The following is a 23,700-nucleotide window of genomic DNA, read 5'->3' as shown; positions in this document are numbered from 1 at the left end:
AGAAAGCAACACAAGAAGTAAACTTGTTCCCTCAATGGGGATGGCTCTTCTACCATTACAGAACTAGATAACCGAATTTTCCTAGTTTTGTTTCACGATGTTCTTGCAGGTGAAGATTGATGGCATGGGCCCAATATCTACCCGAATGGCGTCCAACGCGCATAATTTGGCCCCTAAAAATGCCGTGCGGCTGTTCCTGCGGGGTAGGAGACGTGACTTCCGCTGCACGATTGTATTTCACGAACCAAGTCTCCAATCCCCCGTATCAATCGGTGGTGTATGTATGACCAACCGTGAGAAAAAGTCCGTCTGGACAATCACTCGATCCTAGACGCCATGTCTGGGCCCCGAATATCGCCCTATGCCAACGAAGACTACACCATGGGCTGGATATGTGCTCTCCCTATTGAACTAGCTGCAGCAAGGGGCATGCTTGATGGGGAAGACCATGGAGAGCCCCAGACTTCAACAGCAGCGGCAGATCAAAATCGCTACACGCTGGGGACAGTTGGACATTTCCGAGTGGTCATTGCTTGTTTGCCGAAAAACCAGCTTGGCTCTTCTTCCGCGGCCGCTTCGGTCAAAGACATGCTATTCACCTTTCCCAATATCCGCATTGGTCTCTGCGTGGGTATCGGTGCTGGCATTCCTGACTATGACAGCCAGGATGAACAGGACATTCGTCTTGGGGATGTTGTGATCAGTAGTGACTCCAAAACCGGGGGTGTGGTGGCCTATGCATTCGGTAAGAAACTGGCCGATGGCTCGTTCGAGACTCGGTCTGCTTTGACTCCACCTCCTCGATCGCTGAGTACGGCTCTTGGGGCAATGCAAGCACAGCATATGATGGCAGAGAACAAGATAGCGTTTTACGTTGACCAAATGCTTGAGAAGCATCCATTCATGCGCAAGAAGGGATATTCCCGTCCGGACCAATCCTTGGATCGTCTGTTCAAGTCAGAGTACATTCATGCTGCGGGGAAGAATTGCTCGAAATGCGACGATTCGGAGACTGTAGAGCGGGAGGACCGTTTCGATGATGGTCCAGTCATTCATTATGGGACCATCGCATCGGGGGACATCGTCGTCAAGAATTCCGCATTACGCGATGAAATTCGAGAGAAGCACGGGGCTATCTGCCTCGAGATGGAGGCTGCAGGATTGATGAACAATTTCCCTTGCGTGGTAATCAGAGGAATCTCGGATTACGCTGACTCGCATAAGAATGACCGCTGGCAGCCCTATGCGGCCGCGGTGGCAGCTGCGTGCGCAAAGGAGTATTTGGAACATGTGCAAGTAAAGGATGTAAGCGGAGAGACGACGGCGAAGGCTATACTTGAGAAAGTGCAAGACGGTTAGTAATTTTCTTACCACAGGCCTGATTATATGCGAAACTGTCGCTGATATTTGAAATAGTTCATACCAAAGTGACCAAGGTAGGAAAGTTTGTGACAACCCAGGAAACGAAGGAGATTCTCGATTGGATTAGCACAATAGATTTTGTCGACCACCAAAATGATATCATCAACCTCAGAGAAGACGGTACTGGCGATTGGCTGTTACGCTCAGACGGGTTTACTCAGTGGATGAATGATGGAACCCAGGGTCGAACTCTTTTCTGTCCTGGGATCCCGGGTGCAGGCAAGACCATAATGGCATCAATCGTGGTAGAACATTTGAAAAACACCTTCAAAGGCAATCCAAATGTGAAGGTAGTTTTCATGTTTCTCAGCTACCAACCAAATCATCGACAGACAAATATGGAGCTCTTGCAAAGCTTCCTTCGGCAACTTGCACTCAAGGCTTCAGACCCAGACCTGCTGCCATGTATTTTGGAGCTTCACCAGGACCACAGCTCAAATTCCACTCGACCTCGACCTGCTGAGTTGGAAAAAGCCATTTTGGAAGCCATTCAGTCATACTCTGATGTGTTTCTGGTTGTCGACGCTCTTGATGAATTTTTCTCTGCAAGTCGGGAAGAATCACTGCTGTTCTTTGACGCTCTGTGCAGAATTAAGAAAAGCCCCCAGGGGAAGCTTCTTATAACATCTCGCTATAACGATCAGATTTCTTCTCGCTTTGCCCCATTTATCTCCCAGGAAATTCGAGCCCACGACGATGACATTCTACAGTATGTGAAAGAACGAATGCCTCAGCTCCGCATCCCCAAGATAGGCCAAAACGCCGAACTCCAACATGATGTTCAGTCAGCAATCCTGAGGGCAGTAGACGGAGTGTAAGAATAGCACATGACTCCTCTTGGTCTATCACTGACCTTTTTCAGCTTCTTGCTTGCTAAACTACACATGAACTACCTAATGGGCGTTCTCACTGTGAGACAATTGAAGAATGCCCTTGTGCAACTACCCCGAGGGACCTCAGGTCTCGAGCTAGCCTATGATCAAGCGATGCTCCGAATTACATCTCAAGGAGACCGCCACCAGGAAGGATCTAAAAATGACGATGATTCCCAGTCAGAAGTGGCATTGAGGGCCCTGTCTTGGCTCACTTTCAGTAAGACAGCTCTTACGGCAGATCAGCTTGTGCACGCAATTGGAACCAAGCCAGGAATGAAGGATCCCGACTGGGAAAGCTTTATGGACGCGAATACCATTGATAGTTTATGTGTTGGGTTGGTTGCGTTCGATCGAAACTCTGGTATAATCCGTTTGGTGCACCACACCACAAAAACGTATCTGTTAAAGAGCAGCCATCTACAAAATTGCGAACTCGAGATCGCCAAGGCTTCGCTCACATATCTCAGCTTTGGGTCTTTCTCAAAAGGCCGTTGCAGTACTGAATCGAGCTTTTTCCACAGGAAAGAACGATATCCTCTTTTCACCTACTGCGCCTTGTATTGGGGAACACATGCTTCGCCGCTGCTCCAAAGCTCACCTGAGTTATTAACACTTTCCTTGCAGTTTTTAGAGTTGGAAACTAATTTCCGAGCATTTGGTCAGGCCTTCGTGTTTGGCCTTTACGATGACTCTAGAAGGGCTCTGCTTGGGCAGACACCAAACCCGTTAACCCATTCTTTTGGATTGACGAAGGTTCACGTCGCTTGCTACTTCAATCTTCACATGGTCGTCGCCCATTACATCAGCCAGGATGAGGAGATTAACGTACGAGATTCTACGGGAAAGGTCCCTACAGCGTGGGCAATTGATCAGGGACATGTTGAAACCACACAGATGCTCCTCGAGTCTGGTCGTGTGAACGTAGACTGCAGAGACCATGAGGGAAAGACTCTCCTAATGCATGCGACCATCGCCCAGCATGTTCAGTTGGTTGAGCTCCTCATTCTGCATGGTGCCTCCTGTGATGCCCGGGACAACAAGGGTCGCTCGGCTTTGGCTTATGCAGCTACCACTGGGCAAATTGCGATGATTCAACTTCTGATCTCTAACAATGTTCAGCTTGACTTCACCTATGACGCGAAAGTGGTTGAACCTCTGCATGATGACAACTTGTTCACTTCCCTCCTTAACAGCGCAGATGCCTTAGAAAAGGACGGTCCGGTCTATCTTCTCGACGACGTTGTTGATCCCGTGGGTACTCCCCTCATAAATGCCATCTCTACTGGCCATACCGAGGCAGCGTTTCTCCTCCTTGAAAAGGGGGCTGACCCCAACTATGCCAATTCGGAAAACGATACCCCCCTGTCAGCAGCAGTGGCTAGAAGGAATGAAGAGCTGGTCAAGATACTACTTGAAAAAGGAGCAACGCTTGAAGAGTCGCCCTCGACTCTGTACTACGCCATTGAAAGTGGAGATGTGGGAATAGTACGTCGTTTTCTCGATGCAGGTGCGGATCCAAACTGCGAATATTCACCGACCTCACTGCAACGATCAAACCCCTGGGTGACCTCGATGGAGCCTGTGACTGGCGAAGAGTTGTCAACGTTATTTATGAATCTGGGCAGGTCCCTTGTGACTGGCGTCAATACGTCCAACCTGCCCATCCTCACGGAAACTGGCCTTTCTCGTGCTACGCGTTTAGGTCATGGGGAAGTGGTGCTTGAGTTACTCAAGCATGGCGCAGATCCTAACCAATGTAACGGGAAGAAAGAGACACCCCTGTTTGTCGCAGCCAAGAACGGTCATACGGACGTCGTGCAAGTGCTCCTTGAAAACGGGGCAAATCCGAATTTCCAGAACAAGTACCTTCAGACTGCCCTCTTCCCTGCGTCACGATGGGCAAAACCATCAATTGTGGCTTTTCTAGTCGATGCCGGTCTCTCAGTAAACACGCCAGACATTTGTGCGAACACACCGCTGTTCTATGCGGTTGAAAGCGGGTCTGTGGAGACCGTGAAGCTTCTCTTATCCAAAGGCGCTGATGTCGGCCAAGTCAACGCCATGTATGAGACAGCACTATTCGGCGCCACGAAGTATGCCAACCCGGAATTGTGTCAGCTATTACTAGAGAAAGGCGCAGACCCGAATCAGAAGAACCTTCTTCAATGCACTCCTCTGTTCAAAATCGCCAACGACTTTTGCAGTCCGAGAGGGCCAGCTCCCCAACAATTTTACCATCAAGATCGTGCTTGTGATGTTTCTGTCAAATCTGCAGTTATCCTCATAGAGAATGGGGCCAATCCCTGTCCACAAGTCTTCGATTCAGAGGTGGCAGAGGTTCATGAGGTACTGCAGGCGTACATAGCCCGCTGCAGCCAGCCTTTACATCCCGACGAAAGATCACCAGAATATATCATTTTCGCCCGTGAGCTCTGGGGTGATCTACTGAAGCATTTGACCGACGATGATGTTTATACTTTCCTGGAGCTTCTTTGTATGGGACGAAGTGGAACAATCGAAGCTTGCGAAAAGGGGCCCTTGTACTGGGCTTCGGCAACAGGATCTTGCGACTTGGTCTCAAAGGTTCTTCAAACTGACGTGGATATTACGAACAAAGACTCAGGTTTTATTGAAGGAGCTGTGGCATCCGGAAATGCGGACGTGACGGAAATGGTATTAGATGCCATTGGACAGGAGTCAATTTCTGCACACTCAACAGCTGCCCTTTTCGAAGTCTCAGCGAGGAGTGGCAATCTCGCTGTGGTCAAAGCTCTATACGATCGATTTCCCGCAAACCCAGACATTGGGAAGGCTGTGATAGCTGCTGTTTGGAGTGGAAGTACTGAAATGGTCGACTTCTTGCTCACCAACGTAGATGACCCACTTCTAGTTGACGAAAAGAACATGAATGTCTTTTACCACGCCATTTTTGCGAAGTCGCCCGCCATGCTCGAGTTCTTGTTGGAACAGGAGTCGCTGCAAAAGCTTGATATCAATGCCAAAAGCCATCTTGGATTTTCCCCGCTGCTCTGTGTGACTCAGATCCGTCACGATAACACAGAATTTGCAAGGCTCTTGCTGCAGAGGGGCGCTGACCCCAACACCACAAAAACCCCTAGAGCTGACACTCAAGAACCAATGTCTGAATCCAAAACACAGAGCCATTCGGAGGGTTCCGAAGAGTCCGTCGAACCGGACAATATCCACGCCCGAGAAAAATGGGATCACTGGGTTCTTTTGGCATTTGCAGCGCACAATGGGGCAGATGACCTAGTTGAATTATTGCTCGAGTACAAGGCAGATTCAGATCCAATCAATCAGTATGGCGTCAGACCGATATGCTTGGCCGCTCTCGATGGGCATGAGACTGTTGTGAGAATGCTGCTGGATAAGGGGGTTGACCCGAACCAGGTCGAAGGATCGAGTAAAGCGCCTCTATCATGGGCACTTGAGCGACACCAGGATGTTTATCGATTTGATCTAACGAGAATAAGCGACTGGCCCGGCTCTCAAGCGGTAGAGGCAACGGTCACTCTTCTGCTAGAACGCGGGGCAGACCCGAACCCATCAGATGGAACGTCTCCGATATTAGCTGCCCTCAGGCTGTATTCGGAAGACCTGGTCTTACTACTACTGAAGGCTGGAAGCAATCCACACGTTCGCGACAAGTATGGTCGCACACCCCTAATCATCGCAACCGCTCTTGGTATGACACCAGTTGTTGCGGCTTTGCGGGCAATACCAGATGAATGGACGAACCCAGTAATCGAGGATGTCTATGGTCGGTCCGCAATCACAGAAGCTACCAGGAGGGACAAAACACACATCCTAGAGTTGTTGACTCGAGATTCACCAACGGGTTCGATGGTTGCATCTGATTATGAGCCAGTGAAAGTTCCCGAGAGACACGATGACACATGCAAGGTCTGCATGGTTCCCTTGTTGGACGACTCGAGTGATCATTACTCTTGTGGGCAATGCCCTTCCTTCGAAATATGCAAAGAATGCAAAGATTGGGGAGTCACATGTTTGGTTGCAGAGCATAGGATGGAAGAGGGAGAGGGATATGGCAGTAAATTTGGAGTGGCTCTCTCTAGCCTCTTCTCTCAATCTTAGAGTTCTTGCGGGGACAAGATGGCAATTCGAAGAATCCTCGCGTCTGTCATATCAGCGTTTCGCCGTGTTTGAAGCTGGAACCCAGCTACAACAGTTCACATTGTACGTTGTGTACTATCCCCTGCCGATCGACTTGCGACGATTACGAAACAACCCTCCCCTGCGACTGCTAATTATCTCCCTAGTATCTGGAAGTGAAATCAAGCCGATATCAAACAATCAAGACCCAGAACTAAGCCCCGAGGGTACAGAGTAACGCTCTTCAAGAGGTCCGCCACTTGTTCATGAGCACTCACCAACCTAGAGAGTATATTCGCCCTGTTCGACGAAGCACAACGGCAGCAAGGACGATCTGTCTATCTGGAGAAAAGTATCTCTTTCAATATTCAAGCACTGAACTCGAGACTTCTTTGTCTGATTTTATCCCATTTTATATTCGCGCATGACCGATACCTCTTCCTCGTGCTAAGAGCGAATCCAGTATAACTCTCGCAATGGCAAGACTTGCCGCGGAGTGGCACAATGTATCACCGAATACATCCCTGCAAGTTCGACATTATGTATGCGCGTAGTGCTTTATGCAATTAAAGACCCCTGCAGTTGCCCAGAGCGCACATTGGATGGTCACTAATTGCGTCAGAAGAAGGCATTCTGCGCCATCTCGTGCAGCTGGCACGCCATTCGATTGACTCCCTCAAGAATTTACTGTCTGCGCCTTGCTCCAGTGCTCCTTCTTGTTAGCCTAGTGTCGATGCTTGAGCAGATTCACACCTTTCATCTATATTGTCTTCTTGAAGGACCCCATATCATGTTTCGACTCAATAGTAGTAACATCGCTTCAGTCTGATTGCGCAACTCTGACGACGACGATGGTTGGTTGTTGGTCGCACAACGATGGCTCCTTTGGTCCGCGAGTGCACGGCTGTCGTGGTGGATTCGATTTTACCATCTATTTTGAGGAGGTCTTTTTGATCCTTTGCCCTGCCTCTCTGCTCATATGCTGCGCTGTTTACCGTTGGCGTCAGTTGGGCACATCACCCAAGTACACGCGCTTTGGGATCCTGCTCATATTGAAACTGGTACAAGCTCTTCGAACCCGACATCAGGTAGTTTGGCTACGTTTGGCTTACCCCCGTGCTTGACAGATTATCCTGGTTGTTTTGATCGGTCTACAAGGGGCACTTCTGGCTCTATGGGCGCGACCATCCAGCCCTCGGACGCCCGCCACGATCCCAGCTGCCGCTCTTAATATCGTTGCCTCGTTACTTGCCCTCCCCCTATCGTGGAAAGAGCACATACACTCCCCACAACCTTCTTCCATCCTAAGTACTTATTTCCTGCTCACAAGCTTGCTGGATATTGCTGTGACACGCACCCTGTGGCTTGCCCTCTCCAAAAACCTCATCCCAGGAGTTTACTCAGCCTGTCTCGGAGCGAAGCTCATCAGTCTGTTGTTGGAGTCGACAGAGAAGAGACATCTTCTGCTTCCCTCGTATCGAAGTCTGCCGATCGAGACCACCAGTAACATTTTCAGTCGCTGCTTCTTTTGGTGGCTGAACCCCTTGCTATTGAAAGGCTATCGTCGGCATCTCTCCAATGACGATATACCCGTAATAGATGAGACCCTCTCGCAGACTGAACACTTTCTCACTAGATGGTCCAGAGGTATTTCTCTCCATCCGCCAAATAGAGAGGTATCTGTACATGACATAGCTGATTAAAGGAAGATGACCATCACAACAGACGCCACAGACTTTTATATGTCCTTATTCAAGACACGAAATGGGCGATCGTTGCAGGTGCAATCCCACGTTTACTTGTCATCGGGTTCAAATATGTCCAGCCGTTTCTGATTAATCGCTTAACCCGTTGGATGCAAGGAGATTCTTCAGAGGATACGAAAGATGATGGGTATGGTCTAATCGGAGCTTTTGCTCTTGTTTTCATCGGTTTAGCTGTTAGTCTCCTCTTCTAGCTTGACCTGCCAAAGGCCAACACTGACCCAATCGAACAGATCTGCAACGCCCGTTACCAACATCTATCATACCGCTTGGTGGTAATGGTTCGCACGCGAGTAGTAACCATTATCTATCGGAAAATCTTCACGATGAGCGTACTGGGCGCAGACGACCGGGGCCCCTTAACTCTAATGAGTGCAGACATCGAGCGCATCTCCGCTGGCTTCGGCTATCTTCATGACGTTTGGGGTTCTGTTGTCGAGGTTGCCATTGCCATTTGGCTTCTGTGGCGCGAGCTCGATGTTCCTGCAGTCGCCGCACTCATAATCTCTTCTATATGTGTTATCGTCGCTATGCTTGTAGGTAAAGCCTCTGGCGGCCGCCAACATGCGTGGATTGAGACGGTTCAGAGGCGCCTCACCTTTACTGCGAGTGCGCTTCAAAATGTCAAAGAGATCAAGCTAGCTGGTATTGTGGAATGTCTTTCTTCCTCTCTGGAGGAGCTCCGACTTGATGAGGTGAGGGCGTCCAGGAATTGGAGGAAGCTTCAGGTCTTGATGGTCGCCGTAGGATTCTTCAACAGCGCCTTGGCACCTGTGATCTCACTTTCCGCTTATATCCTGAGCGATTACAAGGGTAACGGTGTTCTTACAGTGACTAAAGCAATGACGACACTATCCATCTTTGCTCTGGTCGGTGCTCCCATCAACCTGCTCTCGGAATCCGCTAGCGGCTTATTCACGGCAGTTGCTTGCATTGAGCGAATCCGGAAGTATCTTGCCATGCCAGATAGACGCCTGCTCCTGGGACAGAATACAGGGACGGTATTTGAAGAGACAAGCACCAGTCAACTACAGTACCTGCGGGATGAAGAGAAATGGACGTACCAAGCCAGGTCCAAAGAAACAGAGGTAGCGACGGAGGAGCGGACAGAAGAACAACCCTGCATTCGACTCGACCAACTGAGCCTCGGATGGACACCAGAGGGTGATGCGGTGGTAAAAGATCTGAACTTGTCCGTGTCTAAGGCCTCTTTGACAGTCATCCTGGGGCCTGTGGGATGTGGGAAGTCGACTTTACTGAGTGGCATACTGGGAGAGAACTTTCGAACACAAGGAAACATTTACGTTAGCGCTCGCCACATTGCATACTGCAGCCAAACACCATGGATTACTAATGCTACAATCCGAGACAATATCCTTGGATGTTCCCCTTACGACACGAATTGGTACGACAAAGTTATTAGCTGCTGCGGTCTGGCACAAGACATCTGCAGCCTGCCGCACCGGGATCAGACTATGTTGGGCAGCGGTGGATCTGCTGTTAGCGGAGGCCAGAAACAGCGAGTGGTTGGTTTCTGGCGACCCGTTATTTCTTAGAATGTGGCTGACATTTGACGACGTTATCAGTCTCTCGCCCGAGCAGTGTACTCCATGGCGGAGATACTTCTCCTTGATGATGTACTAAGCGGTGTTGATGCTGCAACTGAAGGACACATCTTTCAACACCTCTTTGGTCCAGATGGTTTATTGCGGCAGCAGCAACGGTCAGTAATTTTGACTTCCTCTTCAAGTAAGCAGTGTGATATCAGCATATTGCTACGTTGATTCAGTCTTACAAGTCTCAGGGACCTGCATACAGGTAGCCGATATGGTTGTGTGGCTGAATTCGAACGGGCAGATTTCGAATCAGGAAACGGTACTGGAGACTCAGACTTTGTCGAATGGGACACAGGACAAGATTGCAGTTGTTGAAGAAGGACTTTCACGAAATAAAGGCACAAAGCCTGAAAATGACGCACAGAGTTTCGCGGAAGTTGGGATTCCCATCAAACGACGAGTGGGAGACTGGGCCGTCTTCCGATATTACGCATTGCGCCTAGGGCCAGTAGGGATGCTGGTGTTCCTTACTTTTATGACCATTTTTGTCTTCTTCTATGGCTTTCCCTGTGAGTAGCCCTTCCTCGACATGGTCATGTGTTACCAGCTAAGACTCCCTCAGCCATCTGGGTACAGCTGTGGGCGGAGGCCTCCGGTAGGAAGACAGCTATGTACGTTGGGATATATTATGCCTTGGCCGTGTTGCAAATATCTTTCATTGTGGCATCTGCTGCGTAAGTATATCGCCTGATTGCCAGAGGCTATTGCGGACTAATTCCCACCTCAGCTACTTGCTTCTTTATTTGGTTCCTCGAGCGTCTCTCCGATTTCATCGGATTCTGGTGAAAGTTTCCACGAAGTGTGTTCCACTTAATATACCGAACTCGCCTTTCTTATTCTGACGGAACTTACATATAGCGCACCATTGACTCACCTGACACGCGTTGACGTCGGGATTACTACAAACAGGTAGGAAAAAGATCCCTGATATTGATAGCAACGCACATCTAAGCATATGTAGGTTCAGTCAGGACCTTCAACTTGTGGACACGGAGCTCCCAGTCTCTTTTTTGAACTCTACTCTAGGTGAGTAATATATCCATGGCTGCTATAGACATTGCCTGACGTATTTGCTGTCTGGTCTGTAGCCCTCGGCTCTTGTATCATGCAGCTTGTTGTTATTTGTGCTTCCGCTAAATATATTGCGGCAACTGTTCCATTCTTTGTGGGCATTCTTTTCATTGTCCAGCGCTTCTACATGAAGACTTCCCGCCAGATTCGTCTGCTTGATATCGCGGCCAAAGCACCCCTGCTTTCACATTTTATTGAAACGTTGGAAGGCCTCTCCACAGTCCGGGCCTATGGATGGCAATGCTTCTTTGAGGAGCGCACCCAGGAGCTGTTGGGTGGTTCTCAGAAGCCCTTTTATGGGCTCTATTGCGTACAACGATGGTTGAACCTTGTACTTGATCTAAGTATTGCCTCCTTGGCAATCCTCCTGTCCGGAATTGCCGTTGCGGTCAGGGGCTCGCTGAACTCTGGCTTGGTGGCACTTGCTCTGGTCAACATTATTAGCCTCAACGGTAATGTGAGGCTTTTAGTCATTCAATGGTCTCAGCTTGAAACGTCGATTGCGGCTGTAGCACGGATCAGAGAATACGAGCTGGAGACACCCTCTGAGGTCCGACCGGAACAAGAAGAGGCAGTCTTTCCTGATGGCTGGCCCCGTCTAGGACGGGTGGAACTTCGTCAAGCATCCGCGTCCTACTCATCGTAAGGTCACCTTGCTTACTTTTCGAGTGATATCGGACCCCTAATGGCATATATCCTAGTGACCCGGCAACTCCGGCCTTTACTAACCTCTCGCTTTCTCTTCCCGCCGGAACCAAGGTTGGGATCTGTGGACGTAGTGGAAGGAAAGTATCCTGCTAATATATCCTCTTTAACTGCCGATGATGGGGCTTTTGCTGACTCTCACAGCAGTGGAAAATCATCTTTACTATCAGCCGTTCTACGAATGCTCGATCTACACCATGGATGTATCCTAATCGACGATGTTGACATTGCCAAAGTCCCACCCGCACAAGTTCGGACTCGGATTAATACGATACCTCAAGCACCCTACTTCCTTCCAGGCAGTTCAATTCGTGCGAGCGTTGACCCGTTCGGAAATCTCAGTGATCCTGATATTGCCTCTATCCTTCAGCAAGTGCGCTTGTGGGAACCTCTAGGATCCACTATCGAGTGCTTAGAATACATATTGAGCGACAGTCTCTTATCGCATGGTCAGAGGCAGTTGCTCTCTTTTGCCCGAGCGCTGGGACGTCGGGCTTCCTCCGGCAACATTCTATTGCTGGATGAGCCTACCAGTCAGTTGGATGTTACAACAGAGGAGATTGTCCAGCAGGTCATATCTTCTTCCTTCTGCAACTATACGATCATTTCTATAGCTCATCGTCTGAGCACCGTTCTTGATTACGATATGGTTGTAGTTTTGGATCAAGGAGTGGCGGTGGAAATTGGTCCCCCGCGGGAACTGTTGTCGCGACCCCAGTCAGCTTTTAGAGAGCTTTACAAGATGCAGCAAAGTGGCGGTTAAGGCTGTTGCAGATTACTCTGCGTCTAGCACAACTCTATTAAACAATCAAATGCTAAATTCGTTTGTGATAGCCTCCTTTGTTCTACACGTTTTGTGTAAATTCTTCTTCTATAGCCACTCAGTTGTCCCTTTCACCCCGGAGAAATTGAGACTGCCTTCCTTCAAAACGCACATACCAACGCAAACGAAACCCGTTAGGTGTCATCTGGGCTAGACTTTTCTCACACTCAGTCCTGGACCAGACCAGCCACCTAGTGCCAGTTTCCTCCCCAATACGCCGCCACATCTTTGCAAAACTGGCTGGATTGTGTAGAAATATAGAATATTTGAGTGTCAGTACCTCCCAGAGGCCAGCATCCTCCCTCCCAAATTGAACACCGGTGATCAAGTCATCTTCTTGCAGAGCGAGTAAGTCAATCATGCGTTTTGCAACGCTAATCTGTCCATTCCAATCCCATAAATGTAGGAAGTAACCAGAATTGATCAAATGTATACGTCCTGTAAATTGATCAAGCTTTGGACTAGGCCTCAGAAGGTCTTCGACTAGAAATGTCGACTTCAGTGTAGTCCTGTCTTTGAAAAGATCAAATCCAAGATCTATGAATACGTCGCTTATATCTAACCCGACAATGCTCTCTGCTGGGGCGCCATCATACACCAGCCGACGAATTTCCTGACCGAGGCCACAACCTAAGTCTAGCAGGAGCGATGACTCCCGAAGGCGAGAAATGATTTCGGCATAGCATGGAGAGCTAGAGAGATCAAAGTCCAGGAATGATAGTAAAGCGAAGCACGGATATTGCACTTTGTCCCACCCCGCCTTCGCCTGAAGATCGATTAATTCCCATTCTTGGAAAATCACATGAGGGCACAATCATCCTATCTGTTTGATATGAGACTCTAAAGTATCTGATGCTTCGTTCTTGATGTAGCTGCAAAGGAAGGATTTCGTTTCCGCGGGCAGATCTTCCCAAATGGAGCGATCGGGGACCCAGATTGGGAGTTCCGTATTTGGATGAGACATACCGCTTGCTGGTCAATGGTCCTGTGGGAATGATATCTTTCTTAGACAAGGTTGGATCTAAATAACAACATGTACGCTCTTCTTTGCCGTATGGTGGGATTATAATCACCATGTTTTTGCAACTATTATAAAAGAACTGCAGCCCATCCTTGTAACAACCTTACTATTTAACTTGTATCCAATAAGCAGCATAAAAATGACACATCAACTGTGGTGGGTCTGGAAGTTTATATCATGATATCGCGGTGCAGAGGTATGCTGCTAGAACGGTTGGCTGCATTAGTCTGGAGAGGGATGTTCGTACTATAACATGCTTATCGGCTACTAAGAACGCCCATGATTGTAGTCTTCTTAACTGGGAAAGATGTATATACAGGTTTTTCTGAAGGGGCCAGAGACGTCACTAAAGTTTAACCTTAAAGCTCATGATGGCGTAATGTGGGGAGGAAGGAGGTGTAGGTTTCTTGTCTACCAGGCAGGCGTAGACTTCAAGCCATCTCGTAATACAGTGCGAATTTGGGGTCACACACGCGGCGATGTGGCAGATTCAGACAACTTCTAACACTGGATAATAACAGCCACATATAAATCATGATTCTATTATCAAACAAGTCTCCTAAATCCGCGTCAATTAGAAGATTGATTCTTCTAGAACGTTAGATTGTCGATGGTTTTTCAGGATTTACAACTTCTTTTTCTATACTCTTGTGGGTACTATTGGTTATCACATGCAGAGCTGATCTAGTATCAACATCGTTACATATTGAAGTTTATTTAGTATTAGGTTCTGTGTATAAAGCTTATTCCGAATCAAGATCTCTCTCAATCTAATCAAGTCCTTTTTCTATACTTGTCTACGTTTACTATTCTCGGGAGTACGATGAGTCTGACTCCCCCCGCGCGTTTTGTGGTGGTTCAATCATATCTCGCCTGCTTAAGTATGCGATTGATAATTTGTCGTATTATTCTTTGAGTGGTTTGGGGTAGCAATGTACGGATAGTCAGCGTCGCGCGGATGGATCGTGTCCGCTGCAGACGGGGAACAGGCTTTGGTGCTCTATGGATTGATACGGATCGTCCGGGGCTTGGGCTAGTTGTGGGAGTGGTGTTGATGGTAGGGTATCCGTTGTTGGTGTGGGTGGTGTTGATGCTGCGGGTTAGGTGGCGTAATGGGTTCGGTCTTCGGAGGTGGATAGGGGGTGATAGTAGGTCTGAGGGCTAGTAGCTTTTGGAAGGATTGTGCTCTGCTATGTACAGCTGATTTGTGAAGGAGAATCCCAGATGAGGATGATAGGAAACGATCTCTTCCATAGACATCGATGGAATACTCGAAGGACGAATCGGATAATATTATAGAATTGTTTGAAGTATACTCGGTGGAAAGTCTGTTTTCAAAGAGCTTTCTGATGGTCCACACAATGGTACATTCGGAGAATATCCACCGCGCCCTGGTGATCATTTTCTGCCACCCAATCCAGTGGGGTCCGCTCATTTCCATCCCTGGCGTGGACATCTGCTTTTCCCCTAGCAATGAGGAGCTTTATAACAGCCTCGTTGCCATTCTCCGCTGCCCAAGACAGCGGCGTACGACCGTCTAGATCTTTGCTGTTAACATCTACTTCTCCAGTAGCAAGAAGTATATTCACCACGGTCTCATGGCCCTCCCAAGCCACCCAAGACAAGGGGGTGTGGCCCCTCGTACTTCGCGAGTCAACATCCACCTTCCCCGTAGCAAGAAGTAGCTTGACCACTCCCTCGTGCCCTTGCCCAGCAGCCCAGGCAAGTGGCGACCTGCCATATCTTGGGTCTTGTAGGTTGACATTCACCTCCTCAGTAGCAAGTAACAGCTTCACAATCATCTCATAGCCTTCTCCTGCTGCCAAAGACAGAGGAGTACGACCATCTGAATCCTTACAGTTCACATCTGTCTTTCCTGTATCAAGAAGGAGCTTCACTATTGCATCGTAGCCTTGCTTAGCTGCCCGAGATATTGGGGTCTTACGCCTTGAATCCATAGAATTGACATCAACCTCCCCCGAGGCTAAAAGGAGCCTCACCACTGCCTCATGCCCAAATCCTGCTGCCAAGGACAGGGGAGTATTGCCCGATGAATCGCTGGAGTCGATGTCGGCTTTCCCTGTAGCAACTAGGAGTCTTACTACTCCATCGTGGCCATTATCAGCTGCCAATGCTAGTGGTGTACTGCCAGCCACATCTTTCGATTCGATGTCCACATTCACTCTGATAAGGAGCTTCACCACTTCCTCGTGACCATTCTCTGCTGCCAATGCCAATGGGGTTCGCCCGATTGAGTTTTTATAGTCGATATCCACCTCATCTGCGGCAAGCAGAAGCTTCACAACGGCCACGTGGCCACGCTCCGCTGCCCATGACAGCGGTGTCTGGTCGTAGTCCGAATCCTTTGAGTTGAGATTTGCTTTTCCTGTGGCAAGAATGGACTTGACCACACCAATGAGACCCAAGCATGATGCGATCAAAAGTGGTGAAGTGCTCTCAGGAACAATGTCTGTCTTCACCTCATAAATCCTAGACCACGTTCGAAATATATCCGAATTTGGTTCGCAAAGCAACATCGCGCGACCTATCACTGGGTCCTCGTCTGGAATTTGTGCTTGGCGGAAATGTGTGTCCCAGTAAGTAGAGGCGTACTCTAGCATACATTCCTGGGGGAAATCATCGGGATCAAGAGCTATACATGAAATGCACATTTCTGCAAGCATCCGATTTGATTCACCTGGAAGGAGCGAATGCTTCCATCTTGTGGATTGGGAGAGGGTTTCGTCCATGGTAGAGTTACTGTCCCGGACCAAAAACTCTTTCGCGGTCTGATGCAGAAGATAAACCGTATCATTCAGAATGATGACAAAGAGCCCGCAAAGATCTCTTAAGGTCTTTTTGAAGCGATACGTTGGCTCCATGTTATCAGCTATATCTGTAGGGGCTTGGCAACCGGCGCTTAGTGCTAGAGCAAGAGATAACTCTTCCAGGGAAAGAGGTCGCATAGCTGCCGTAATGATATGGAGAAGGACCTTAGCGTTTTCTTTATCTGGACTTCGATCTAAAATTCTCTCATAGGCACTGTCAACGGTGGTGGGTAAGTCGCTCAGTATCCGATGAACTTTTCCTTTCGAGAACTCCGGGGTATTTTCGAGAACATCCAATATCAGGCTCACCCATAGATAAGTGCGATTTTCAACTGCCGTAAGCCTGTCTATGAGCATTGCGCATTCATGTTCCATCAGTGACCTCTGCTTGCTGATGTCGTGCACTCTTCTTCTGATGACAAGGTCTATCTCATGAGATATCTGCTCGGCCTCTTTCCCGTCCTCACCACTTAAGTGGATGGTGGGTAATTCTGTGATGAGCTCGGACAGTCCACGCCGTATATGCTCATATGGTCTACTCGTAATCAAGAACTTTAGCTTGCTATTCGTGTGGGGCCCCGAGTAGAATTCCTTGACAGCATCAATGAGTTTCTTCCGATCCTCATCCTGACACTCGTCTAGAGCGTCAAGGATACAGATTATTTCACCCGCCGCTCCATTGGCCGAAACAGATGTGAGTATGCTCCACAACTCTGAGAATGACTGGGTGAGTTTGTCACCGTCAGTGTCCAGTTTATCCATAATTGGATCGTGCAAAAGGTGGGGCTGCGCTATGAATAGCTGTCTTAATATGACCGAAAGCGCACTTGTTGCGCTCTTCTGATCGGTAAAATCGTCTTTGAAGAAGAAATAACACACTGTTCGCTCAATGTTGCTGAGCAGAACCTCATCCACGAGATATCGAGTCAAAACCGACTTGCCGCATCCTGGATCAGCTGACACCCATAGCAGACCGGAGAGGTCGTTGCCCCAACTTCCTTGCCAGGCATGGAATTTATGATGTCCTGTGAACCATTCACAGGTTCCAGGGACACGCTTGCTGTTTCGGTCTTTTCGGTCCTTATAGGGACAAGTGTAGAGCAGGTTGAGGAACCGCTTCACCTTCTCATCTCGACTGGATGTAGTTGTCCATGTATCGCGATCGCGTAAGGCCTCCAGTATCCTTTTATACTCCGCCTGGAGCTCTTCATGTCTTTGCCTTGATCCTGCATCTGCAATGACAGAAGTAGTTCGTCCTATTGTATTCTGGTACCGCTCAAACTCTTGCAGCAGGTCTGCCCAGCCGTCCCGCTTAAGAACATCCCTCCAGAATTGGGATGCGCGAGGCTTGTGTAAGTAACAGAGCGCTCGAGCTTGAAACTCCAGTATCTTTGAATAGAAAGAAATCATATTCTTCCGAAGGTTATCAAGGAGGCCAGTGTCCTGTTTAGTGTCCGAGTTCAAATAGAGGCGCTCCATTACGTGCAGTCGACAAATCAACTCGGAAATAGATCCTAAGCCCTGTAGCAGTTGGGAGTGCTGCTCTGCTGCTTGAATGACCGTCTAAACATGATTAGATTATAACCAGAGCATATCGGGAGTACTAAACCGGTGCTTACCGTAAAACAAGCCATTATCCCAGCACAGGCAATTGAGGCTGGTAGGCTTGCATTCGCCGCAGTAGTCACAATATCTTTAATGGCCAGAAGGTTTTGGAACACCTTGGTAAGTTGGTCCCGGACGACGATAGCATGGGTCCCTAGGTTTACCACCCATTTCTTCTCCTCCACTTGAGTTGCCTTGGTGTTGAGGAACTCAGACAGCTGTTTATGGTGATTCTGGCATCCTGGATCAAACATCAGATTGTAATTGGACTGCAAGATTTCAACAGAAGATGTCATGATCTTGTCCATTTCACTGTTCTGCCTTAGTTTCTGCTCAGCTTGAACCCAGAGATCGTCGGAAAGAAAGTCAAGCCTGTCAGTATCACCTTGCCTGGGCACCAGACTCTTTGACATGCCAGTATCTTCCCCTTTTGGAGAGTCGCTTCTCGCAGGCAGAGCTTTCGCTTCATGTCGTCGTCTTCTCAGCCATGATAATTTGGCTTTAGAGAGAAGATCGGGCATTTCTTGGCTCCCTTTCGCGGCTTTTCCGCTTTAAGGGGTGATGTAAACAGGCCAAAATTCGCACCGTTCGGTTAGATCTTATGCTCTCTACACGGTCCTTGACCAATGCCCCGCCTTGAGAGGTGGGTTGGCGCAGCAAGGAAATGGCGGCCATAATTGGCCAATCACGCTCTATAATTGCACAGGATTATAGCTAGTTCCTGTCCCAAGCCAAATTAGGCTAGCGCTTTAGTGTCTCACTTGATAGTGGCGAAGCAAATTGACCCTCTGCTGTAGGTTTGTAAAGAGAAAGGGAAGGAATATCGACACATGTTCATCAGGTCTTTCTTGATGATTGAGGGGCCTCGCATTGCTATCTTCCTAGACACATGTTTCACTATTTGCTTACAACATGCATTACTTAGTGGGAAGAAGTTAGTGGCTGGTCTTTACTCGGACGTAAGTCGCACTGTGCCTTGAGGATTTCTTGATTCATGCGAAGTATGCAGCTATCCCCTTCAGGATATAACCTGTAATTATCTCAGACATCATCACTCAGCCCCTCATAGAACCCTGATACATTTTAGATAACATTTTCACACCAAGCGCAATAATGAATACACCCCAGGCTTTGCCAGCGACAGGACAATATACACTCAGGTTATGGCTCTGTGATAAGAGACACAACATATCCAAATCAGCACAATCCACGTTCCATCTCAGAATTCTTCAAGTACACCTACCAAAGTCTATTGTCTAGCAGCTGCAGAACGGTGTCGGGTCTCCCGCAGGCCAGGCGCAGCATCCAGCCCCACACTGGGCGGCCTCTACCCATCGGGCGCCGTTACAGATGGCGATGTAGCTATAATCCTGGGTGCAGTCGTAAGCGGCGCTGTCGCTGCAGGCTTCGCCGATATAGACAAGTCCATGAGCGGAGGTGAGTAGCGTGGTAACGACGGTAAGGGTGAGAGCTGAGAAGAGTTGCATTTTGGTAATGTGAATGGTTGTTGGTCTGTATCTTCTAAAACTGAATCAGGACAATGATGATGCGAGGATATGCGTGTGGAGTAGGTAGACAGGTTGGGGAATTGAGGGGGTATTTATATTTCTCGATGGACTGACTGTAGTTGTGTAGCTGTAAAGACCTGTATTGTGCTGGTGTTGGTTACGAGTGCTCGTATCATGCCCGTGAGGCATCTCTTGGACCTGAATGGACAGGAGTGTGAGGCGTCCAAGTAGTTGCTTAATAGAGCCCAATACTCACAAATCAGAGCCACCCTCAGCTCTAGACAGGAATGTAGCTATCCAATGGAGTTGTACCGGATACCCCGGATAGAGCCCCGCAGCTGAGATGCTCACTGACTGACAGGGGCCTGGTCAAATTGGTGCAGCTATACAGGCACTTGCCTATAGTAGTCTCACGTCATCTAGACGCATCTTAGGGGTTGATTCTCCAGCTGTGAGCAGGAGTATGTTCGAGTCGCCATGGTATCTTGGTCAAAGACTGGTGTTGATTAGCTGAGGGCATGTTGTGCGTTTATACATGGGATTGAACAGGCCTCTGAGAAGGCCTTCGGAAGGTACCAATGCCTGATAACTTCCAGCTAGAGCTATAACTTGGACATTTAAGGATACTAGCTCCGGGCAAGTCACCTTCCATTATCATGTCACTTGCTTATTCTCCGCCCTCGGATACGAGTTTGGAATGCAGGGCGATGATCTTCCCGTGTTGGCGTGTTAGGCCTCCCGCAGATCGACATCGCTGCATCTTGGTTTGCGGAGAGAGCCCATTGGCCATAGATATATATTTTTGATGGTGGCCTGACCTGAATAAGATAGTCAGTGTAAAGGCGCAAAGGGAGGATCGCATCCGATTCATGTTGAGATCCAATTCGTACCAGGCATTATTAGATTTTCAATGAGGCCGTGAATACGAGATGTAATTTGCCCAAAGCTCGATTCCATGAGACGACAAGCATCATTCTTTATCCTAGATTGGGGGAAAGAAGTACTAGTAGTGCCTTGGGTGACTCGTGGGTGACTGAGACACAAAGCCTTCGGCAGCAAAACAGTTGCAGCCTGAGGACGAATACTGTGTCCGGTGACTGTCAAGGCGGTGTGGTTCTGCCGGGTATTTATTCAGTCCGTCTCGAAAGGGGAAGGCGGTTTGCTCCTCGTCGCCCTTCGTCTGTTGGACTGTAGTTAACTAGTCACTGCCCTCTGCTTAGAAATCAAAGCTTCTGCTTGGGGCCTTAAGGGATCAGGGGGAAAACAAACATTAAGGGTAAAAGAAGTAAGGATGGCTAGCAATTCGGCACATAATAACCCGTGAGGAATGCGGGGAAAAGACCCTGAATGGGGACTTTGTCGGGGAAGCGATAGCCCGTGCACCAATCGCCACGATGGATAGCTTCAAGTGTGCCCACATCCCGATCCACTGACCGACAGCTGAAGAAAGTCGACGGCTGGGGTAAAGCTGGTGCCTGATGGGATTCCACTACCCAGGGTCCTTATTTGAATGGCAGCATTGGAGGCAGCTGGCAGGATGGATTCCCTGACAGCCACAGGTCAAAATGCCCGGGAAGCAATCGGCCATCTTCGCCTGCAGCAGCTTGCTGTTCGCGTCGCTCATAAGTGCCCAAAGGCGAGTATAAACATATAATTATCACAGACTTGTTATTGCTGACAAACTAATAGTGTCACAACCGTACTTCCTACCCGATACGAAACGAGCTCAGGATTCACAAACTATACCCAGCATGGGAACGCATCCTGCTTTACTCTGGACCAAAGGAGCCCATTGGTTACCCTAGACTACGGTACCGAGGTTGGAGGCTTCCCTTTCTTCCATGTGGACTCTTTGTCCACTGCAGTCCAGATCGAGGCGAAGTATACCGAAACCAAACCGGGTCTTGAGGAGCCGTTTGGTGACGGCCCATGGACGTTCTCCAATGGCCTGTCCAACACCTTCCGTGTTGAAACTTTCAATGTCACTTCTCCCGGAACGGTGGAGTCATTCTTTATCCAGGGAGGCCTTCGCTGGCAGAACCTCAAGCTCCTCACAGAGGGCAGTGTCCGTATATGCCAAGCAGGTATCAAATCTGGAAACGATCGCACTGCGGTGGACGAGCTGCCTGGTTTCTTCGAAAGCTCGAACGATCTGTATAATAAAATCTGGGCCTTAGGGCCACGCACCGTCCAGCAAGCATGCATTGCTGCAGATACCGCGCCGTCAACATGGGAAATCACTGAAGATGGAGTGTATCTCCGGGGACAGCAACCTGCTCAGTCAGTGGCAGGAGCTTCCTTTGGCAATTACACCATGACCTTCCAGACTAAGATTGTCCGTGGAGGAACAGGCTGGAAGGTCGCTTCCGGCGTAGGTGGATTGGGTCCATACTTTGTCCTTACCAGTGAATATCCTGCTGGCTCGACCTTCGTCAACACCAACCGAACTATCGTCCCGGCCAACACGCTTGCTGTGGGTTACGGGTGGAACCTGGTGAATCAGACCTCTCTCACCACCGGGAAAGTGAACCATTACCCCTTGGCAGTTGAGGTCAAGGAGGGACAATGGTATGAGATCACGACAACTATTAATGCGACCGGATACGGCGTTACTATCAATGGAACGGAGACGTTCGTGGCACTGGAGGACCTGCAAATCGTTTCCGGCAGTACGGGTTCCTCCGGCAGTCTGACAGGCGGCACCTGGGGCTTTGGGCCATACCAGGATCAAATTGCCCTTGTCAAGGATGTTGAGGTTCATGCGCAGAATGGTACCCTGCTGTACCAGAATCCGATGACGGCCAGCTCTGTCCTGGAAGAATATGGAGTGATGGCGAGTAAACACTCCGTCTGCCTCGATGGCGCGAAAAGGGACCGTCTTGTCTGGAGCGGTGATTTCGTACACACTTATCGTGTCATCCAGTCCAGCACTTATCGATCCGACTTCATAACCGGATCCTTGGAATACTGGATTGACCGTCAGGCACCGGATTCGTCGCAGTATGCCGGCTACTTCAGCATGTCACCTGCCTTGGGCCAGTCGGCGAAATATGTTGACACGTATTCTTCTTTCGGACTTCTGGATTACCAGCTTTTCCTCCTCAATGCCTTTGCCGGTCACTACAGAAATTCTGGCGATAAAGCGTTCGTGGCCAAGCATTGGACGAAGGTCAAGAAGGGAGTCGAAGCTATCCTGCCCTTGATCGATGACCAATCTGGGCTGGCGGTCGCCACCGACGTCGGGCGATTCTTCTCAGGATCTGACAATGGCACAGCAATATCGTCGCTTCTTGCTCACACACTCGACCAGATGGCCGATGTTGCATCCGCCATGCATGAGACAGACGTCGCGACAACATGGACTGGCTTGGCGAATTCGACGAAAAAAGCCGTCCGCCAACGACTCTGGAATTCCCACTATGGATACTATGCGACCGATCTGAGCGATCCAACCGAGCAGTCCATTACTGGGAGCGCCTGGGCTATTCTTGCTGGAGTGGCCAACGCCACACAAGCAGAATCCTCGCTCGCAGCACTATCGTCACTTCGGCTTGGAATTGGCTACAAAACGTCGACCTCCGTTGCCAACTCATCATCGACTAACCTCGCACCGTTTCTCACGGGGTTCCTCCTCGAAGCGATCCTGCAGGAGAGTCGCAATAGCCCCAATTCCAGCCAAGCAAGATCAACCGCTATTAGCGTGCTCCTCGACCAGCTCTGGGCTGCCATGGTGACCCAGGATCAATACTATACTGGCACGAGTTGGGAATATCTGTACCCGGATGGCCGTCCTGGACTAGATTTCTACACATCGCATGCGCACCCCTGGGGAGCTGCGCCAACGTACGTTCTCTCGGAATATGTGCTGGGCGTCCAGGCGAATTCGGCAGGATTTTCTGAGTGGGAGTTCCGTCCAGCGATGCTGGATGTAAATCTTTCCTGGGCACGGGGCAGAGTGCCTACTCCTCGCGGAGCAATCCAGGCTAGTTGGCGGTTGAATGGCACGAGCGTGCAGTTGAGCGTGTGTGGGCCTAGTGATACACAGGGTATTGTCAGATTGCCATTTACTGTCAAGTCGTATTCGGTGGATGGAGCACAACAGACCGATGGCAAAGACAAGTTGGAGGTTCAGGTGTCTGGAGGATCATGTACTGATATCCATGCCGTTAGAGGTTGAGCCTAGCATGACACTTTGAGGATGTACATACCAGTTGTCTCTCATATAGCTAAAACTGCACATATCGAGATATCCAGTATTCAGTAGCTCTCATCTCATGGAAATAATAAGATGAGCCCTTTCGGGCTTTGAACGCACCGGTGGGGATCCCC

General features: G+C 49.2%; 9 protein-coding genes across 9 annotated transcripts; 5 read left to right on the top strand and 4 right to left on the bottom strand.

The window, feature by feature from the left end:
* Positions 1 to 336: 336 nt before the first annotated feature.
* On the top strand, positions 337 to 1,359 carry ASPBRDRAFT_130282 (5'-methylthioadenosine/S-adenosylhomocysteine nucleosidase family protein; the record flags this gene model as incomplete). The annotated part of the gene is made up of 1 exon (XM_067618215.1): positions 337 to 1,359. The coding sequence occupies one exon, from the start codon at positions 337 to 339 to the stop codon at positions 1,357 to 1,359; it is 1,023 nt and encodes a 340-aa protein (XP_067477473.1).
* A 98-nt stretch (positions 1,360 to 1,457) lies between these two features.
* ASPBRDRAFT_129742 (uncharacterized protein) lies at positions 1,458 to 2,240 on the top strand (the record flags this gene model as incomplete). Its single annotated transcript, XM_067618164.1, has 1 exon — positions 1,458 to 2,240. A coding segment is annotated over one exon (783 nt), but the record flags the coding sequence as incomplete, so codon positions are not given.
* A 5,042-nt stretch (positions 2,241 to 7,282) lies between these two features.
* Positions 7,283 to 12,349, top strand: ASPBRDRAFT_56925 (uncharacterized protein; the record flags this gene model as incomplete). The annotated part of the gene is made up of 13 exons (XM_067627654.1): positions 7,283 to 7,492; positions 7,559 to 8,043; positions 8,077 to 8,107; positions 8,137 to 8,370; positions 8,428 to 9,720; positions 9,781 to 9,943; positions 9,999 to 10,319; positions 10,373 to 10,484; positions 10,538 to 10,609; positions 10,669 to 10,719; positions 10,772 to 10,836; positions 10,899 to 11,523; positions 11,734 to 12,349. 13 exons carry the CDS (start codon positions 7,283 to 7,285, stop codon positions 12,347 to 12,349), a joined length of 4,278 nt encoding a protein of 1,425 aa, XP_067477471.1.
* A 118-nt stretch (positions 12,350 to 12,467) lies between these two features.
* On the bottom strand, positions 12,468 to 13,052 carry ASPBRDRAFT_129693 (class I SAM-dependent methyltransferase; the record flags this gene model as incomplete). Its single annotated transcript, XM_067618160.1, has 1 exon — positions 12,468 to 13,052. A coding segment is annotated over one exon (585 nt), but the record flags the coding sequence as incomplete, so codon positions are not given.
* Positions 13,053 to 14,097: 1,045 nt separating this feature from the next.
* Positions 14,098 to 16,102, bottom strand: ASPBRDRAFT_56939 (ankyrin repeat domain-containing protein; the record flags this gene model as incomplete). Its single annotated transcript, XM_067627656.1, has 3 exons — positions 14,098 to 14,114; positions 14,791 to 15,220; positions 15,839 to 16,102. The coding sequence occupies 3 exons, from the start codon at positions 16,100 to 16,102 to the stop codon at positions 14,098 to 14,100; spliced, it is 711 nt and encodes a 236-aa protein (XP_067477469.1).
* Positions 16,103 to 16,153: 51 nt separating this feature from the next.
* Positions 16,154 to 18,159, bottom strand: ASPBRDRAFT_105584 (uncharacterized protein; the record flags this gene model as incomplete). The annotated part of the gene is made up of 2 exons (XM_067616577.1): positions 16,154 to 17,821; positions 17,878 to 18,159. Coding segments are annotated over 2 exons (1,950 nt in total), but the record flags the coding sequence as incomplete, so codon positions are not given.
* A 645-nt stretch (positions 18,160 to 18,804) lies between these two features.
* Positions 18,805 to 19,725, bottom strand: ASPBRDRAFT_652463 (uncharacterized protein). Its single transcript, XM_067628518.1, has one exon. The coding sequence runs from the start codon at positions 19,348 to 19,350 to the stop codon at positions 19,120 to 19,122; it is 231 nt and encodes a 76-aa protein (XP_067477467.1). The 5' UTR covers positions 19,351 to 19,725; the 3' UTR covers positions 18,805 to 19,119.
* ASPBRDRAFT_45514 (uncharacterized protein) lies at positions 19,337 to 20,047 on the top strand. The gene is made up of 4 exons (XM_067625428.1): positions 19,337 to 19,384; positions 19,486 to 19,569; positions 19,628 to 19,867; positions 20,017 to 20,047. The coding sequence occupies exons 1-3, from the start codon at positions 19,364 to 19,366 to the stop codon at positions 19,697 to 19,699; spliced, it is 177 nt and encodes a 58-aa protein (XP_067477466.1). The 5' UTR covers positions 19,337 to 19,363; the 3' UTR covers positions 19,700 to 19,867; positions 20,017 to 20,047.
* Positions 20,048 to 20,798: 751 nt separating this feature from the next.
* ASPBRDRAFT_45511 (uncharacterized protein) lies at positions 20,799 to 23,617 on the top strand. Its single transcript, XM_067625426.1, has 2 exons — positions 20,799 to 21,007; positions 21,061 to 23,617. The coding sequence occupies exons 1-2, from the start codon at positions 20,937 to 20,939 to the stop codon at positions 23,546 to 23,548; spliced, it is 2,559 nt and encodes an 852-aa protein (XP_067477465.1). The 5' UTR covers positions 20,799 to 20,936; the 3' UTR covers positions 23,549 to 23,617.
* Positions 23,618 to 23,700: the final 83 nt, after the last annotated feature.

Source organism: Aspergillus brasiliensis (assembly GCF_001889945.1).
Source record: "Aspergillus brasiliensis CBS 101740 unplaced genomic scaffold ASPBRscaffold_9, whole genome shotgun sequence".
In the NCBI taxonomy this organism is placed as follows: Eukaryota; Fungi; Ascomycota; class Eurotiomycetes; order Eurotiales; family Aspergillaceae; genus Aspergillus; species Aspergillus brasiliensis.
This window is presented reverse-complemented; position numbering and strand designations above follow the sequence as displayed.

Excerpts from the sequence above, each read along its gene's own strand:
- ASPBRDRAFT_652463 (XM_067628518.1), bottom strand. The coding sequence starts at position 19,350 with ATGCAACTCTTCTCAGCTCTCACCCTTACCGTCGTTACCACGCTACTC.
- ASPBRDRAFT_45514 (XM_067625428.1), top strand. The coding sequence starts at position 19,364 with ATGGTTGTTGGTCTGTATCTT. Across the intron at positions 19,385-19,485 it reads TGGTTGTTGGTCTGTATCTT|TGTAGTTGTGTAGCTGTAAA; the intron begins CTAAAACTGAAT and ends CGATGGACTGAC. Across the intron at positions 19,570-19,627 it reads CCGTGAGGCATCTCTTGGAC|AAATCAGAGCCACCCTCAGC; the intron begins CTGAATGGACAG and ends CCCAATACTCAC.
- ASPBRDRAFT_45511 (XM_067625426.1), top strand. The coding sequence starts at position 20,937 with ATGCCCGGGAAGCAATCGGCCATCTTCGCCTGCAGCAGCTTGCTGTTC. Across the intron at positions 21,008-21,060 it reads TCGCTCATAAGTGCCCAAAG|TGTCACAACCGTACTTCCTA; the intron begins GCGAGTATAAAC and ends ACAAACTAATAG.